General features: G+C 43.5%; 1 protein-coding gene across 9 annotated transcripts in view; it reads right to left on the bottom strand.

Moving 5' to 3' along the window:
• The window catches only part of LOC137525748 (cyclic nucleotide-binding domain-containing protein 2-like), a 67,704-nt gene extending 51,996 nt beyond the window's left edge, over window positions 1-15,708 (bottom strand). For 2 of the 9 annotated variants that reach the window (XM_068246936.1, XM_068246941.1), the window contains exons 1-3: window positions 15,564-15,702; window positions 11,902-11,963; window positions 5,539-5,676 (exon numbers count right to left, since the gene is read on the bottom strand). In XM_068246936.1, the coding sequence (XP_068103037.1) occupies window positions 5,539-5,676; window positions 11,902-11,928 (165 nt within the window). In that variant the 5' untranslated portion in view covers window positions 11,929-11,963; window positions 15,564-15,702. Of the gene's footprint in view, window positions 1-5,538; window positions 5,677-11,901; window positions 11,964-15,563 lie in introns of all 9 variants that reach the window. The other 7 variants (XM_068246943.1, XM_068246942.1, XM_068246938.1 and 4 more) reach the window with 7 other exon arrangements.
• Window positions 15,709-16,958: the final 1,250 nt, after the last annotated feature.

The raw sequence follows: 16,958 nt of genomic DNA, 5'->3' as shown, positions 1-16,958 counted from the left end.
CATGTAAGTATCCCTCAACACCAGGGGCAGCTCCAGGAAATTTTTTAGGGGGTGCAATGCAGGTGCTGGATCTTTTATAGGGGTAGCTGTGAACTTGTGGCGCGCTTTGCCAAAAAAAAAAAACAGGGGGCATGGCCACAAACAGGGGCGTGGTCAAAAAGGGGTGTGTCTATGCACTGGAAAGTGGGCGTGTATAGGTGATAAAGTTGCCCCAGTATAGGTAGTATAGTTCCTTAGTATAAGTAGTATAGCTCCCCAGCATAGGTAGTATAGCTGCCCCAGCATAGGTAGTACAGCTGCCCCAGCATAGGTAGTACAGCTGCCCCAGCGTAGGTAGTACAGCTGCCCCAGCATAGGTAGTACAGCTGTCCCAGCATAGGTAGTACAGCTGTCCCAGCATAGGTAGTACAGCTGTCCCAGCATAGGTAGTACAGCTGCCCCAGCGTAGTTAGTACAGCTGCCCCAGTGTAGGTAGTACAGCTGCCCCAGCTTAGGGGCATGGTCAAAAAGGGGTGTGTCTATGCACTGGAAAGTGGGCGTGTATAAGTAATAAAGTTGCCCTAGTATAGGTAGTATAGTTCCCCAGTATAAGTAGTATAGCTCCCCATCATAGGTATTATAGCTGCTCCAGTATGGGTAATATAGCTGCCCAAGTATGGCTAGTATAGATTCCCCAGCGTAGGTAGTATAGCTGCCCCAGCATAAGTAGTGTAGCTGCCCCAACATAGGTAATATAGCTGCCCGAGTATGGGTAGTATAGCTGCCCGAGAATGGGTAGTATAGCTGCCCCAGCATGGGTAGTATAGCTGCCCCAGCGCAGGTAGTACAGCTGCCCCAGCTTAGGTAATACAGCTGCCTCAGTGTAGGTAGTACATCTACCCCAGCGTAGGTAGTATAGCTGCCCCAGCATAAGTAGTGTAGCTGCCCTAGTATGGATAGTATAGCTGCCCCAGCATGGGTAGTATAGCTGCCCCAGCGCAGGTAGTACAGCTGCCCCAGCGTAGGTAGTACAGCTGCCCCAGAATAGGTAATACAGCTGCCCCAGTGTAGGTAGTACATCTACCCCAGCGTAGGTAGTACAGCTGCCTGAGCTTAGGTAGTACAGCTGCCCCAGCCTGCTCGCCCCTCCGCTCCTGCGGCCGCCGCTCATGTATCCTTCTGAGGTGGTGGCCGCTAGCTTTATTCCTGTTCCCGCCGCCAATTCCTCTCCTGCGTGACAGGCATCTTCTGTGCTTCTCCCCGCCTCCTCTCCCTCTGTAGTGCTACAAGAAAATGGCCGCCGATATCCACATTTGCGGACATCGGTGGCCATTTTCTTGTAGTACTACAGATGGAGAAGGGAGAGAGAGCGGGGCAGCAAGTGGCTGCCGCTGCAGGTGCTCAGTGGGTGCTTTGACTATTTTTGGAGATTTGCATTATTTATTATGAGCACCTTATGTTACCTATTGCAATAGCATTTTAATTAGTGATAGATTTGTGGAGGTTTTTTGATATTGGGATTGCCCCATATGTGACCCATTTGTGGTGTTTTCTCTGCGACACAGTGTGTATATCTATAGGTACCATTATTATCATTATTTTTGTTTAGTGCCACTGTGGTTCACTTTATCGCAGAGAGACCAATTTGTGACACATACTTTTTTACTAGTTTTTGTTTGCACTAGGCTCTTTACATGATCATTATAATAGGGATTTTTTTGGCCCAGGCTGGCTGTATTGTTTTTAAACCTTGTAGTGGCAACTAATAAAGACATTTTGCATTCAATCATACCCTTGATTCGCCTTTTTTGCTCAATTTATTAATTAATTATTCATGTCAGGTGGTACTTTTTCTTATGGTTGAGTTTAGTATTTTTGGGGGTGCTGCTTCAGCACCCCCCATGCTCAACTCTCTTCAGCGATTCTGCTGAGGCAAAAAAAATCATTGGCTTAATGCAGTTATATTTCCTCCTTCTTATCCCTTCTCCTCTCCTTTCCAGAGAACAGAATGTGCTGCTGAAGCAGATCTGAACTCAGAACTTCCTCTCTGCTCTAAAAGATAAGCAACAGTATAGTAACATTTAAAGAAAAACATTTCTTTGTTACAGCTGATACAAATTCTGCAATAAATCTGCAGTGTGTCTACTTCCTGCTTTAATGGAAGCAGACGTATTGTTAACATCTTGTGTTTACAAATTAGCTGCTCTGCTATGGCAGAGGACATTCCTGATATGCATGCATTAGTTCACAAGAAGCTGCATTCTTAAACCTACTGTACCACTACATCTATGTTGTCAGAAACAGATGCCTTTGCCTTTCTGGGCTCTTCCCTTCTTTCTTCATCCTCAAGGGGCTCAGGCTACAAGTTGCAAAGAAAATTGCCCTCACAAGCTGAGCCTCCATCTGCGGTATGTCATCTTACAGCAATATCCATTGATCGTGTATACATAGCTTAATTCGTTTAACAGTATACACTAGAAACTACTGAAACAGTGTCCAGTGCCACTGTTTTATCAAACAAATTTTGTCCAAGTTTAGAGAGGCAAGCTTCCCCATTAATTACTATTGGCCTGCTCATAGCCATAAAACTCATTGCCAAGAATTGTAAAAAAATTAACGAGTTTCCCTCCCTTTGCTGATCGGCTATTTGCAATTGGCACTGTTATTGGCCTGAGGAAGCGGGCTGAGACTCATAAAAAGTGTTGCCTGTGCTAAATGAATATTTCTTTGTCTATACAATTTTATTCATACTGGGGCACCTCTTTACCCAAATTGTGCTTTACATACCTCCCAACATACCCTGTTGGAGGGGTCTAGACAGACCACACATGGTTTAAACCATAGCGATAATCTGTCACTTTTACCAAGGAGAGCGACCACACTCAGGTCCAGCTGGACCACCCAGAGTGGAGTTGAGTTTGTTGTCTCCATCTGCTTCCTGTGGTCAGTTGCCCCTCTGAAACCCGCATTTGTGAGTAGTACAATAACCTTACCTGTTGAAATCCCGTATATGAAAACATATTGCGTTATTGGGCTCCCATTTTTTTTTTGTCTTCTGTGTCTCTGTCTCTTTTTCTCTGGGGTGCTGAGACACCCTTACTACTCTACGTGTCAGGAATGGGAACACATGGTCCTGTATGTTGGGTGGTGTGGTATGACAGCATTGATTCATGTGTTTTTTTTTCTCTTCTATTCTTGTTTTCTCTTTTGTTTATGGCATCAAAATTATTCAATATAATGACTATTTTTACTAACTATGATGCAAAGATATACCCATAACACAAAGAGCTTGGCAAAGAAGCCTGTACTTAGAGTTGGATGACAAAAGTAACAAGTGTGTGAGGCCTAACAGATCTCCAGCTTTTCTTCAGACTCAATACCCAAATCTCCTCTGCAGTCTTTATCCTATGTGGCATGTCCCCACTCAGCTGAGGGATGCCTGAATGCATTGACCCAAACACTTGGTTATACCCAGGTCCTAAGTATGCAAGGTATTGAAACTGAGGCCAGGAAGGCAGAAGTACCATTAGAACCACACTAGGCAGGTACAGGCACTAAGGTATTTGGCAGTCCAAGTCAGCAATGCAAATCAGAGTAGGTACCAATTGTAGAGCAGTAGCCAATCCAGTATGCTCCAGGGTCATACATGGATTATCAGACAAGTGAGGTATCCAAAGAGGCAAGAACAGGTTGGGTACAATAGCAAGGTCGGTCCAGGCAGCAACCCAATACAGAGTCAAAGGTCAGGCTATGGTCGTACAAAAGGCCATCAAAAAATCTCATACCCAGCGGAGTTGCTAACAAGTAACTATTTACTATCACTGGCAGGGAAACCCTGGATGGGGCATGCCATTATAAGTGAGATCAAACTGGTGGAGCTACAAATCCAAGCAGCCATTGGCTGCTTCAACAACAGAGCAGCCTATTGGCTTCAATGTCTTCAATGTCTTCCTCTGGCCAGCCACTAGCAGCACCGCTGAAGAGCATAAGATGGATATATGGCTGCGTGCGTACCTAAAGTAATAGGGGCTGCGCAGACATAAAAGCGTACATGGTCTCTGGGGATGCCGTGTTGGCCTAGGAGTGACTTTGAGGTAAGATCATGGCAGAGTGGAAAAAAAAGGAAGAGAAAAAAACTTCAAGATTTGTAAGTATAAATGAAGCACATCCATTAAAATTTGAGAGAGCACTTGCACCTTTGTGGAGAAACAAGATTGCTGTGCAGCTGTGGAATTGGTAAGGCCTCGTTTCCATCTAGCAATGCAGGTAATGCAGGTGGCCCCCGTTACGCACGGCATTGCGATTTGTCCTGATGTGATTGCGATTGCATTCATAATGAATAAGTGGAATTGCAAAGCACCAAAATGCATGCAACCATACTTTGCAAGTCCGCGGTGAATTGCAACGCATGGATGGGAACATCAACTTGTCAGTCTATGCAGTTTCTGATGTCAATGCGGATCGCATTGTGCTGTTTCCTAAACTCTGCAGATATTGCTTAGATGGAAACAAGGCCTAAGGGTTGAGGTATCTAATTTCTGAGGATGTTTTGATTGGATCATTTATACATTTTGATCCATGTCTGTCTAAAAAAGTGATGCCATATTTATAAAATATCTCTGCATAGGCATTATTATAAATATTATAGACCACATGATCTTACCTAGGCATTATTACAAATATTATAGACCACATCTTACCTAGGCATTATTACAAATATTATAGACCACATCTTACCTAGGCATTATTACAAATATTATAGACCACATGATCTTACCTAGGCATTATTACAAATATTATAGACCACATGATCTTACCTAGGCATTATTACAAATATTATAGACCACATGATCTTACCTAGGCATTATTACAAATATTATAGACCACATGATCTTACCTAGGCATTATTACAAATATTATAGACCACATGATCTTACCTAGGCATTATTACAAATATTATTGACCACATCTTACCTAGGCATTATTACAAATATTATAGACCACATGATCTTACCTAGGCATTATTACAAATATTATAGACCACATGATCTTACCTAGGCATTATTACAAATATTATAGACCACATGATCTTACCTAGGCATTATTACAAATATTATAGACCACATCTTACCTAGGCATTATTACAAATATTATAGACCACATGATCTTACCTAGGCATTATTACAAATATTATAGACCACATGATCTTACCTAGGCATTATTACAAATATTATTGACCACATCTTACCTAGGCATTATTACAAATATTATAGACCACATGATCTTACCTAGGCATTATTACAAATATTATAGACCACATCTTACCTAGGCATTATTACAAATATTATAGACCACATGATCTTACCTAGGCATTATTACAAATATTATAGACCACATGATCTTACCTAGGCATTATTACAAATATTATAGACCACATGATCTTACCTAGGCATTATTACAAATATTATTGACCACATCTTACCTAGGCATTATTACAAATATTATAGACCACATGATCTTACCTAGGCATTATTACAAATATTATTGACCACATCTTACCTCTTCATTGGGTCTTATAGGCTCATCTCTTCCTATAATTCCTAAGATCTGAAGTTCTGTAAATGCTTTTATGTGTTGGCGGAAAATTTTACACACTCTGCACTTCATCTTGATTTCCTCTGCAAGTGTTTTAAATGTCTGGAATAACAAAGTCATTAACTAAACATATTTCACTGTGCTGAATTATTCATTCTGTACCTTAATATAAAGAATAAATAAATGTAATTTGACATACCAGATAATAAAAGTTAAGTGAGTTCTATGGAGTTCATTCATTTAAATGCATCAGTGCTTTAGAACATGTTTTAAGTCATACACATATGATGATTCACTAGTATTAACACATTTGTTAAAAGATTTGTGTTAAATTTGCACAAAAGTTTGCACATACATTATAGTGTATGGATGAAATTATGCAAAATGAATCCAATCTGTTTTAATGCAAACTTGAAGCGAAAAAAACATATGTGATAATGAATTGTATGTGTAGTATGGATAACAAATAGACCATTAGTAGCAAAAAAAAAGTATCTTTTATTTTCAGTTATATTGCTTTTTTTTTATAACATTGCATCAGTCTGTCATATTTGCAGTTCAGAAACCACACTCTGTCTATTAAGCTACAGTATAAATCAAAGCATAAATAATGACCTTTTTAACTTTCCTGCTCTAAAACCTTATCTATAGCTGTCTCTCACTGTTTCTTGGCTATTTACATGCTTCAGAAAACAAGACTGAATTGAACTAAAAATCAGAGGGTCAAAGAGCTCAGAGAAGCTCTTTTTCATAGATAACTGAAGTTTTCTTTTTAACTCTTTTTGTACTGGAAAATAACATGAGACTTTTTTTCTTTGTTACTGATGTTCTATTTCTTAGCTGTACTACACATATTTTTTCATAAGTTTGTTTTCACTTCAGGTTTGCTTTAAGACAATGATTCAGGACAACCTTTGCGCTACCAGGAGAATGTTTGTTTTGTACAAGCTGGTAAAAGCTTTTCTTCTAGTACCCTGCTTATAACGATAGCAAGATGTCTAGGAAAATTCAAGGATAAAAGGGACTGTGCCATTTAACCTCCAAGGGTTCACTACTACACAGTAGCAAAAGCCACATAACATAATAATATGTTACAGGCTTTGGGGTCCCATGAAATCAAAAGAACTCATATCATATCAGACTATACCAATCAGTATTTTTTAGCCTCTGGTTTATGGAACTCTGGTGGAAAATGGGTGGTAAAGTGTGATAGATCCAGACTAGTGAAGTATATAAAGTATAATACTGAAAAAATGCTCTTCTGACAACCCTGCAAGGGAGCCAGGGGCACCATATGAAGGCATTGTAAGGGGAGCATGAGTTGGGAGGGAGACTGGAAGCTTTATAACTAGGGGCACTATATCATGAAGGATTATGGGGGAGCACTAATTAAAAGCACTATAACAGGGGGCACTGTATGGAATAGATACTCATAAGGAAGGATATAAACCAAGGGCAATAAAATAGGAGGTATTATAAGAGGACGCATGTAACGATCTGCTAGTGTGTAGAGGACACTAGCAGACAGACAAATATCAGACAATCCCAAACGGGAAATGTTTTACAAACAGTGACAGTAGAAGGCAATACTGTCACTGATACAGATATAAAGAATGGTCAACAGGCAGGATCGGTAACAGATCTGACAGATAAGGTAAAAAATCGGCAGGCAATAACAATGTGAGTATTCAGGCAGAGGTCGGCAACAATCAGATGTGCAAAGGTACAGAATCAGCAGGCAAGAGCAAAGTGAGTGTTCAGGCAGAGGTCGGCAACAGATCAGATTGGCAGAGGTACAGAATCGTAAGGCAAAGAGTAGTCAGAGGAACAGGCAGAAGTCAAACACAGTATAACAATAAATAATAATAAATATCTAGGCTAGTGTGAAATCCCCGGGGCCCTGCCGGTTTAAAGCACACACGGATCTGACTAGGGTCTGAAGCCTTCACTGCGAAGTGTTAGCTAGAGCAGACAGAGAGCAAGTGTCAGCACAGCGCTTAAGAAGCCCGGGTAAGCAGGCGACCACGCCCCAAGCCGCTTGGCCAATCAGGAACCGGAGGTGGAGCCATGCGTGTCAGCTGACAGGTGATCAGCTGACATGCTTCCTTAGAGCATAAGAGGAGCGACGCTGACAGCGCATGCGTCCACCCTCATTTACAGTCTGAGAATCATGCGGCCGGGTCTTCGCATGAACGCTGCTGACACTATCCCTGTCAATGTGGTCCATGGCCGGCCTTTGACCTGAGCGACCGGAGCGGTCGCTCAGGGCGCCGGCTTCCAGGGGGGCGCACGCTTTCCTCCCTCCATAAAAGTGTCTTCCCCTGCACAGCTTCCCTCATTCCCTCTGATTAATGTGCCCTGCTCTAAACTCCCTTCCGTCCCCTCCCTCCCTCCGATGTAGAAGAGAACGGGTACAGGCAGCAGTGGCTCTCACCTTCCATCTCGCAAACACCAGCAGCTTTGCTCAGCTCTTGGGGCATTTTTCTGAATGGTGGCTTTAAGGGTCCTCGCTTGGTGAGGTCATCAAGCAAAGCCCTTACAAATTAATTCAGAAGAATGCCCGGGGAGCTGAGCAAAGAGCTGTTTGCGACATGGACAGTGAGGCTGCAGACAGTGCAGAGCGGCAAGTTTGGCTATAGCCTCTCTCAGCCAGCGATGGATCTGCACAGCAGGGGGGAGAGAGATCGGAGTGCTGCAGCTGGAAGCTAGTCTAGCCGAGGTGAGAGTGGAGCTGAGAGCTGTGTAAGCTGCACAATTAAAACTAGTTTACTTTCTGTCTGACTTTGATCTGTTATCTCTGCAGCGTCCCCCTGAGCCCCTCCCCCTCTCTGCTTTCTCACTTCTCACCATAGTTTATTTAACCCTGCATGTCCCAGCCACACTGAATAAAGACTGGAGCACTAGTGAGAAACTATTCATCTCCTCTGCCTGCCTCTACCACTGTATCTTCCCTTCTTTCTGATGTGCCACTTTTTTATTTCTCACATCTATCTCCCTCCCCATTCTCATGCCTCTCTCCCTTCCACACAGTCCTTAGTGTTTTTATTATAAGGTGCCCATACATGGGCAGATCGACTAAGAGACAGATCTCTCTCTGATCGGAGAGAGATCCGCCGGCTGCCCATACACCACAGGCGATTATCTCAGGAATCAGTTTTTTGACGCCGCCTCTCTGTCCCCCCAATGTAAATATCCATCATGCCCCCCTCAATCCGTGGCTTGTGCAGTATACTTTAACTGTCAGTGTCTGCTGCTGGCTGTCTCCGCACTACCTTCCAAACACACACCCCACGTAGTTGCCGGCATGTACGTGGGTACATGCGCCATCAACCAAGTGGGACACGTGTATGAGAATGGACCTTAAAGCCAGGGGCGGCCACCGACAGGTAAAGTATACTACACAGGGCTGCGGGGGAGGGGGGCACATTTTACATTGGGGGGACAGCTCAGGGAGTTTTGCTCCTCATCCTGATATTGCACCCCATTGCTGCCGTGCACCTGATCGAGCATGCCAGCCCTACATCTTGCAGCATGTCCAATCGATACATGCAACCAATTTCATCCCCAAATTGGTTGCACTATTGATCAGGCATGTTCTTGGCAGCACCGATTTATCTATGGCATGTGTGTGTGTGTGTGTGTGTGTGTGTGTGTGTGTGTATAATTTGCATGTGTGTGAGATCTGCATGTGTTTGTGAGATCTGCATGTGTGTGTGAGATCTGCATCTGTGTGTGATGTGTGTGTGTGATCTGCATGTGTGTGTGAGATCTGCATGTGTGTGTGTGATCTGCATCTGTGTGTGATGTGTGTGTTCTGCGTGTGTATTTGATCTGCGTGTGTATTTGATCTGCGTGCGTGTGTGTGTGTGATCTGTGTCTGTGTGTGTGTGCGTGCGTGCGTGCATGCGCGTGAAGAGGATGGGGGGGCACCAAAATCTGGTTACGCTCAGGGCGCTGTGAAACCTAAGGCCGGCACTGAATGCGGACAGCCGCACTGGAAGTCCCAGATGCGCTGCCAGCGGAGGAAACAGCAAGTGAGCTGGTAAGCGCAGGATTCCTGACAACGCACTATCGAAGGAGCATTATAAGGGGGAGCGCTATAATGTGTTGGTGGGGGTAGGGAGCAAGTTACTATAAGAGGGAGCATTATACAGAGGGGACTGTAACTGGCAGCACTATAATGGAGGACACTATAACTGGGGGTATTATATTAGAGGAGACAATGACAGTACATTATAATAGAGGGGCAAACTCACTGGATATGATATTTTGAGTTATCTGGAAGTCCACACACTGGAAATCCTTCTGCTAAAATTTACACTGTCTATAAATCATCACATAAAAATAGTGTATGTTAAAGCATCAAGGACAGCCATACTATCCCAGGAAAATAAAACACGTATATACAAGTAGATAAATACTTGTTCTATTTACATAACATACGTAATGCACTGTCCATGTTTTTATTTCAGTGAATTTAATATAAAAAATAAAGAGAAAACTGTTTCAGGCATTTTCCATCTTTATTACCTCTGCTTGAAGCCAATCCTGATATCATCTCCTCCCTAGCTCTTTTTTTTTCTCAGTAGCTCCTGTAGCTCTCAGCCTCATGTCACACTGAATTGCCCTCGAGTGAGGAGCAGGAATATGATAGGGGACATAACAAGCTTCCCTCTTATTGACAATGTACCAAATAGAGCCAGGGTGACTGAGTTAAGATTTATTGCAGCAGAAACATTTATGATTATATTGGAATGCTTGCAATGCAGTTTCAGGTTGTATTCAATACAGAAGGATACACTCCACAGGCTTGAACAAACATTCACTATACTGCATGCATATGTGTATTGGCATGCAGTAAAGTGAACGTTTGTTCAAACCTGTGGAGTGCATCCTTCTGTATTGAATAGAATATCACTGTGTGGAGCAGGAGTGGTATACCTGCTTGAGGGATTGCACCGGCCAGAACTCTTCTAAACCAGGAGTGAGTACACACCTGGAGTGATCAGCCAAATCGTATTGCGGATCAGGTTGTACACTGCTTAATAAACTCAGATCACTGGATAAATGGAATTTAATGAAAATCCTGCTTTAATGAAAATGAGGCCAATTTAGTAATTTGATATAATAAAAACTCCCTTGTGATGGTTACAGTGAGTACTTTCATATAGTCCTGACAAATAAATCAATCGTCAAAGAGTATAGAAACAACTCCTTAGGGAAAACACCACAAGGTGTTGAAATAGACAGCAGGGGAATCAATCTAATGACAGAGATATTCATTAAATCAATCAGGGGTGTCGCTAGGGGGTTTGATCTGGAGCACCTTTCACCGGACCTGTTGCCACGGCTCCCCTGAATACATTCCGTTTGGGTGCCCACACAAGTGCTTGGAACGTTTCGGAGAGCAGTAGAGCTGCTCTATTATGTGCTGGCTCCCGATCCCTGCTCCTGCCTCTCATCATCAAACCTTAGATCACGGCGACTGGGGAAGGCAGAGCAGGACACACACTACCTGCACAAGGGTACACTTCAAATGTGGAAGTGATGTCATTAGTCACTTCCTGCATGTGAAGTGTACTGGGTTCAGGCGGGTAATGTGCGTCCTGCTCTGTCTTCCCTAGTTGCTGCGATCTGAGGTCTGTAACGCTGCAACCAGCCCTCCTGCCTAACAAAGCCCCCAGCCCAGATTAGCAAAGCCCTCAGGCCCAGCAAAGCAAAGCCCCCGGGCCCAGCAAAGCAAAGCCCCCGCCCCGAGCCCAGCAAAGCAAAGCCCCCGGGCCCAGCAAAGCAAAGCCCCCGGGCCCAGCAAAGCAAAGGCCCCAGCCCAGCAAAGCAAAGCCTCCAGCCCAGCAAAGAAAAGCCCCCAGCACAGCAAAGCAATGCCCCCAGCTCAGCAAAGTAAAGCCCAGCCCCCAGCAAAGCAAAGCCCCGGGCCCCAGCCCAGCAAAGCCTCCAGCTCAGCAAAGCGCCAAGCAAAGTAAACCCCCCAGCTCAGCAAAGGCCCCAGCCTAGAAAAGCCCCCAGCCCAGCAAAGCCCCAACAAATCACCCAGCAAAGCCCCCCGCCTAGCAAAGCGCCCAGAAATTCCTCCAGCCCAGGAAATCGCCCAGAAATGCCCCCAGCCCAGCAAAGCTTTCACCTCAGGAAAGCCCCCAACAAATTGTTCGGCCCAGCAAAGTCCCCAGCAAATCACCCAGCAAAGCCCCAAGCCCAGCACCCAGCAAAGCAAAGCTGGCAAAGCATCACCGCCAGCCCGGCCGGCACAGCATCACCGGATCTCCCAGGAACCTAGCAACGCCCCTGAAATGAATCACCAATACTTACTGTCATGATGGCCGCAACAGAGTACATACAACACCCTCAACTAGATGGCCTGTACAGAGAGACTAGAAACCATGAAGTCATTATTGCATAAAGAATACAGTTAAAAAAATTATCATAAAAAAGGCATATAATGGTTATAATTTTACCAGAATTTTTTTGGAGCCCCACACTATCAAAACATCTGATCTCCCCACTACTCTTACACATCTCCTTTCTATGTGTCCCATATCTTCAGTGCCTTAACAGTGTATCACACGTTTCAAGTGCCGTGTGTCATGTGCAACCTTTCCAGTGTCCCCAAAAGTGCATCCCAAATGTATCGAGACCTCTTAAAAGCAAGAAGTTTTGAATCAGGATGATACCATTTATTGGCTATACACCCGAAAGCTTGCTTACTCTTATTCTTTTAAGTAAGCCAATAAATGGTATCATCTTGATTCAATACTTCTTGCTTTTACTGATGGCTAACATGGTACAATACCCTATTGCTAATACTGTACATATGTGATTTACACCAGAAATGTAAGTGATGATGACTGGACATGATAACAAATCATTGCATCTACATTTCACAACAGCACTCTGTGCTCTTTCCAGTAACACATCACAGTTCATTATTCTACAGGATAAATTAGACACTATGCCTTCCACTAACATGTTACTGGCAGTGGCGTAGCTAAGGAGCTGTGGGCCCAGATGCAAGTTTTACATTGGGGCCCCCCAAGCACTCTTTACAAAATAATTGATATGGCGCATCAAAACCTGCCAATGGCAACTACAGTGTCAGAGGTGCAAGAAGGGGATGGGGAACAGTTTGTTAATGATTACCACTATTCAAAGTATCTGTAGAAGTGATTATTATGCTCACAGGACTAATAGAAAGCTAATTCTGCAGTTGAGGGAGGGCCCCTTGGGGCCCCGATGCGGTCACAACCTCTGCACCCCCTATTCCTACACCCCCATTACTGTATCTTCCCATCCCATCGTGGCTAAGTGGTGGGGAAAGGACTACAGCATGACTAGGAGCTCGGACTGACATTTGTTTTCAGACTGTAATCATTAAATCGGTGTACTGCCATTATTACTAAGTGATCTCTCTAAAGTTGTTTATACTTTTCCCTCGGTTGCCCCTCTTTCAAAAGCTTCCTGTTTCTGCCTTCAACTCCATAAATAGATTTTTTTTCTTTACAATGTATTCTAATTGAGAATTGACTACCCCTCTCTATCCTGTACAGTTCCCTAAAGCAGCAGATCCCCTCTTCCATGTTAAGGGGATTATGCAAACTCCATTTTTCATATGCAGTCTCACTCTTCCATATGCAGCAATTGTTGTTCCATGTACAGCCTCCCCCTTGGGCAGCAGCCACACGCCTCAGGGCAGAAATCTGTCCCTTTCCCCATTCCAGCCTGTACTATGACTTCCCAGTGTGACCACAGACAGACTGCATACCATCCTAAGGACTATTAAGTTCCTATTAGAGGGAGGCAGCTGCTGTATGATTGGCAATTAGTGCATGCAGTATATAGAGGTATAGCTGTGTGGGTAGTCTATTGTGCGGACATTAGGAGCCAGTACACTGGCCTATGTCTGCGTTAAACATACCAAAAATCCGGGTGTGGTAGGCAGTAGCCCTTGTTACTAACTTCAATAATTATGCACAGAATTAATTTTAATACTGTGCATTTTACTGACTCCTATTCAGGAGCACATTGTGTCCAAATAATTGTGTGATAAAGTTGTGTCTTGGACAATACTGCAGCAGGTGCGTTATACCTTAATTTCTCAAAAATACTGTCAAACTTAAACCTCATTGTTATCACTAACAGACTGTAAGTGCACTTTAACCACTGAGGGCCTGAGAACGTTTGAGTTGCAGTGTGGATTCAATGCTCATCAGTGTGCGCTACGCAGGGACATCAGGCAGAGCACCGTCTAATTGGCACTTTATGTGCTGCAGCAGTGTGTCCTGACAAAACACTGCTACATGCATTTTCGTGTGAAACACAGCACTGTCCCATTCAGCCTAGCTGGTGTCATCACTGCATTACAGATCAGCTCAGAGGCCAGATGCCATAAGTTTTGTGAAACACATGGCCTATTGCAATTCAGGCCCTAACAGAAGCTGTAATTGTAATGACAACTGATTGAGAATTGGTTTATCCAGAGTACCTCTTCAGGTTTTTAAATTATTTTTTTTATAGACAAGTAGCAGTAGTATGGGAATTGATCTCCATGGCAACCACCTCTTGTAGGCCCAAAGTCTCCCACTTAGAAGAATCTTTGTAATTAAAATGTCCAATTCAGTTATTCAGGATCTCCAAGGAAATGACTGTTTTTCTTTCTGGAAAAGTTTATTTATTTAGATATTTGGGAGCTAGTCTACTTTAGGGGACCCAGCGCAAATCCCCATAGACAATTGGAACTGAGCTGAAAACGAAACGAATTTCCGCTTTCAGCTTGTTTAAAACCCCACAAGTTATATATGTATGGAAAGCTAAGATTCTCCTCTAACGAATTCTGGCACTTTCGGTGACAAAAAGCTCAAACTCACCGTGCAGGAAGCGCCGAAAGTCCGCAATCGTGGCTCCGTCGGCCATTTTAGCTGTCTGCTGCTGCTGTTTGTCTCCCTCCTCATTGGAGGGATTGTTAGCTGGGGGCGTGCCAGGAAGAAAAAGTGAACTCCACACGCCACCCAGTGACTGAGTGATAAAACATAAGTTGCTCTGAACTTGGGTATGGGAATAATAATGTATTATAATACATTAATACATTATTATTAAAATAATGTTATTTATACGCACACCTGCTTTAGTGGAGTCACTGTCCCCTTGCCCGCTCGCTTCGCTCGCTGGGCTGCGGGCTCGGTCCTCGCTTCGCTCGGACAACTTTTTATTCCTACTCTATGTCCACATGGATAGTGGAGATTGCACGCACACCTGCTTTAGTGGAGTCACTGTCCCCTTGCCCGCTCGCTGGGCTGCGGGCTCGGTCCTCGCTTCGCTCGGACAACTTTTTATTCTTACTCTATGTCCACATGGATAGTGGAGATTGCACGCACACCTGCTTTAGTGGAGTCACTGTCCCCTTGCCCGCTCGCTTCGCTCGCTGGGCTACGGGCTCGGTCCTCGCTTCGCTCGGACAACTTTTTATTCCTACTCTATGTCCACATGGATAGTGGAGATTGCACGCACACCTTAATTATTTTCATTATTTTTTTATTATTCCATTAAATCCATTTCTTGTATTTTTGCAAGTTTTAAATTACAATGACAGTTTTCAATACAAGAATTACTTGTATTCCACAGCCACTAGGTGGCGTGTGGAGTTCACTTAACAATCCCTCCAATGAGGAGGGAGACAAACAGCAGCAGCAGACAGCTAAAATGGCCGACGGAGCCACGATTGCGGCGCTTCCTGCACGGTGAGTTTAAGCTTTTTGTCACCGAAAGTGCCAGAATTCGTTAGAGGAGAATCTTAGCTTTCCATACATATATAACTTGTGGGGTTTTAAACAAGCTGAAAGCGGAAATTCGTTCCGTTTTCAGCTCAGTTCCAATTGTCTATGGGGATTTGCGCTGGGTCCCCTAAAGTAGACTAGCGCCGATATTTGGGTTTATTTTATTTAGATATCTGGATTATTCTTCTTTCTTTAAAAGGTTACCTGGAGTTTATATAGCAGCCTTAGATACCTGGGCAATCATGCTTCCTGCAGTCTTGGATTGTCAGTTAGCGCTCCTCTTCAGTTACAGTTGTTTACTTGACACATCGACTGCTTGCATTGTTTTTATTTCTGGCAAAGAGCAGTGTCCTCATAGCTCCGCCCCAAGGAACCAGTCAAACATGATTGCTTATGTCGATGGTTCCTGTGGTTTTAACAACCCCAGGCTCATCTAAAAGACAAAAGATGCCCAGGAGTCCAATGGTGCATAATCATGTAAGATTCAGAAAAGCAAATTGCTAAGAATGCACAGTATATACTCACAAATATGGGTTGCAAATCCTTGCAAACACCGTCAGAGCAGGCAGGAAATTAAGTGTCCCAGCTCTGTTTTTTAAGACTGTAATAGTAACTGGTTGGTTACCTGCCTAATGTTCTTTAGGACAAACGACAAACTAAAAAAAAAATCACCTCTAAAGAGGTATGACAAGACACTAAAACAGGGGTCCAGTGCATAAAAGATAGGCTAATAAAGCTGTTCATCTTATAAACAGAGAGGTAATCTTACCCCACTTGAAGAATTTGGACCAGTCTATTGAAAAATGGCCTTTGATTTGAGCACATAAAATTGATAACACATTTTGTACTTGCACACTTCCTTAGGTCAGAAAACAAATTTGACAAAGCGTTTTGCAGGTGCTTGCCTGCTTCCACAGGTCAGTAAAAAACAGGAGCCTTACCTTCTATGGCTGTGAAGCAAGCATGACCCATGAGCAAGCTTCATGGACATAGTAGTTAAGGCACCTGTTTTTTCACTGACCTGAGGAAGCAGGCAAGCACCCGCAAAACGCTTTGTCAATTTTATGTGCTCAAATAAAATAACTTTTATTCCATTGACTGGTCCAAATTAGTCAAGAGAGGCAAGATGACCTTTTTCTGTCTATAAGATCAACAGCTTTATTAGCCTATCTTTTATGCATTGGGTGCCTCCCCCCATTTTAGTGTCCTGACAAACATGAAGCTAAATATAATTTTTTAGGGGGTGGGGGGCTCTGACAATACAGACAGTGAGTAGCATATATAGGAAATCAAACTTCTAAAGGCGCACCAGAACCCTCTTATATGCTTTGTCTTGTGACTGAGCCAGGGACTGAACTTTGACCACTGGCACACAGGGACTAGAACATTTACCACATAGGGTAGGAGATGTATTAATCTCCCTAGAGCCTGTCACCTTGCAAATGTATCTTACATTTTATTCAACCTACGAAATAAGACTTCTTATTTCTTATTTCGTTATAACGTTTTTATGAGCCCATTTTTCGGCTAGTGACAGAAAACCAGGGCAAATACATTGCAGGTCATTTCCTACAGAAATAGGAATCTGATCTTCAATGT

The sequence above is a fragment of the Hyperolius riggenbachi genome, chromosome 7 (genome assembly GCF_040937935.1).
Source record: "Hyperolius riggenbachi isolate aHypRig1 chromosome 7, aHypRig1.pri, whole genome shotgun sequence".
Taxonomy (NCBI): domain Eukaryota; kingdom Metazoa; phylum Chordata; class Amphibia; order Anura; family Hyperoliidae; genus Hyperolius; species Hyperolius riggenbachi.
The sequence above is the reverse complement of the archived record's forward strand: the minus strand, read 5'-3'. Positions and strand labels throughout refer to the sequence as shown.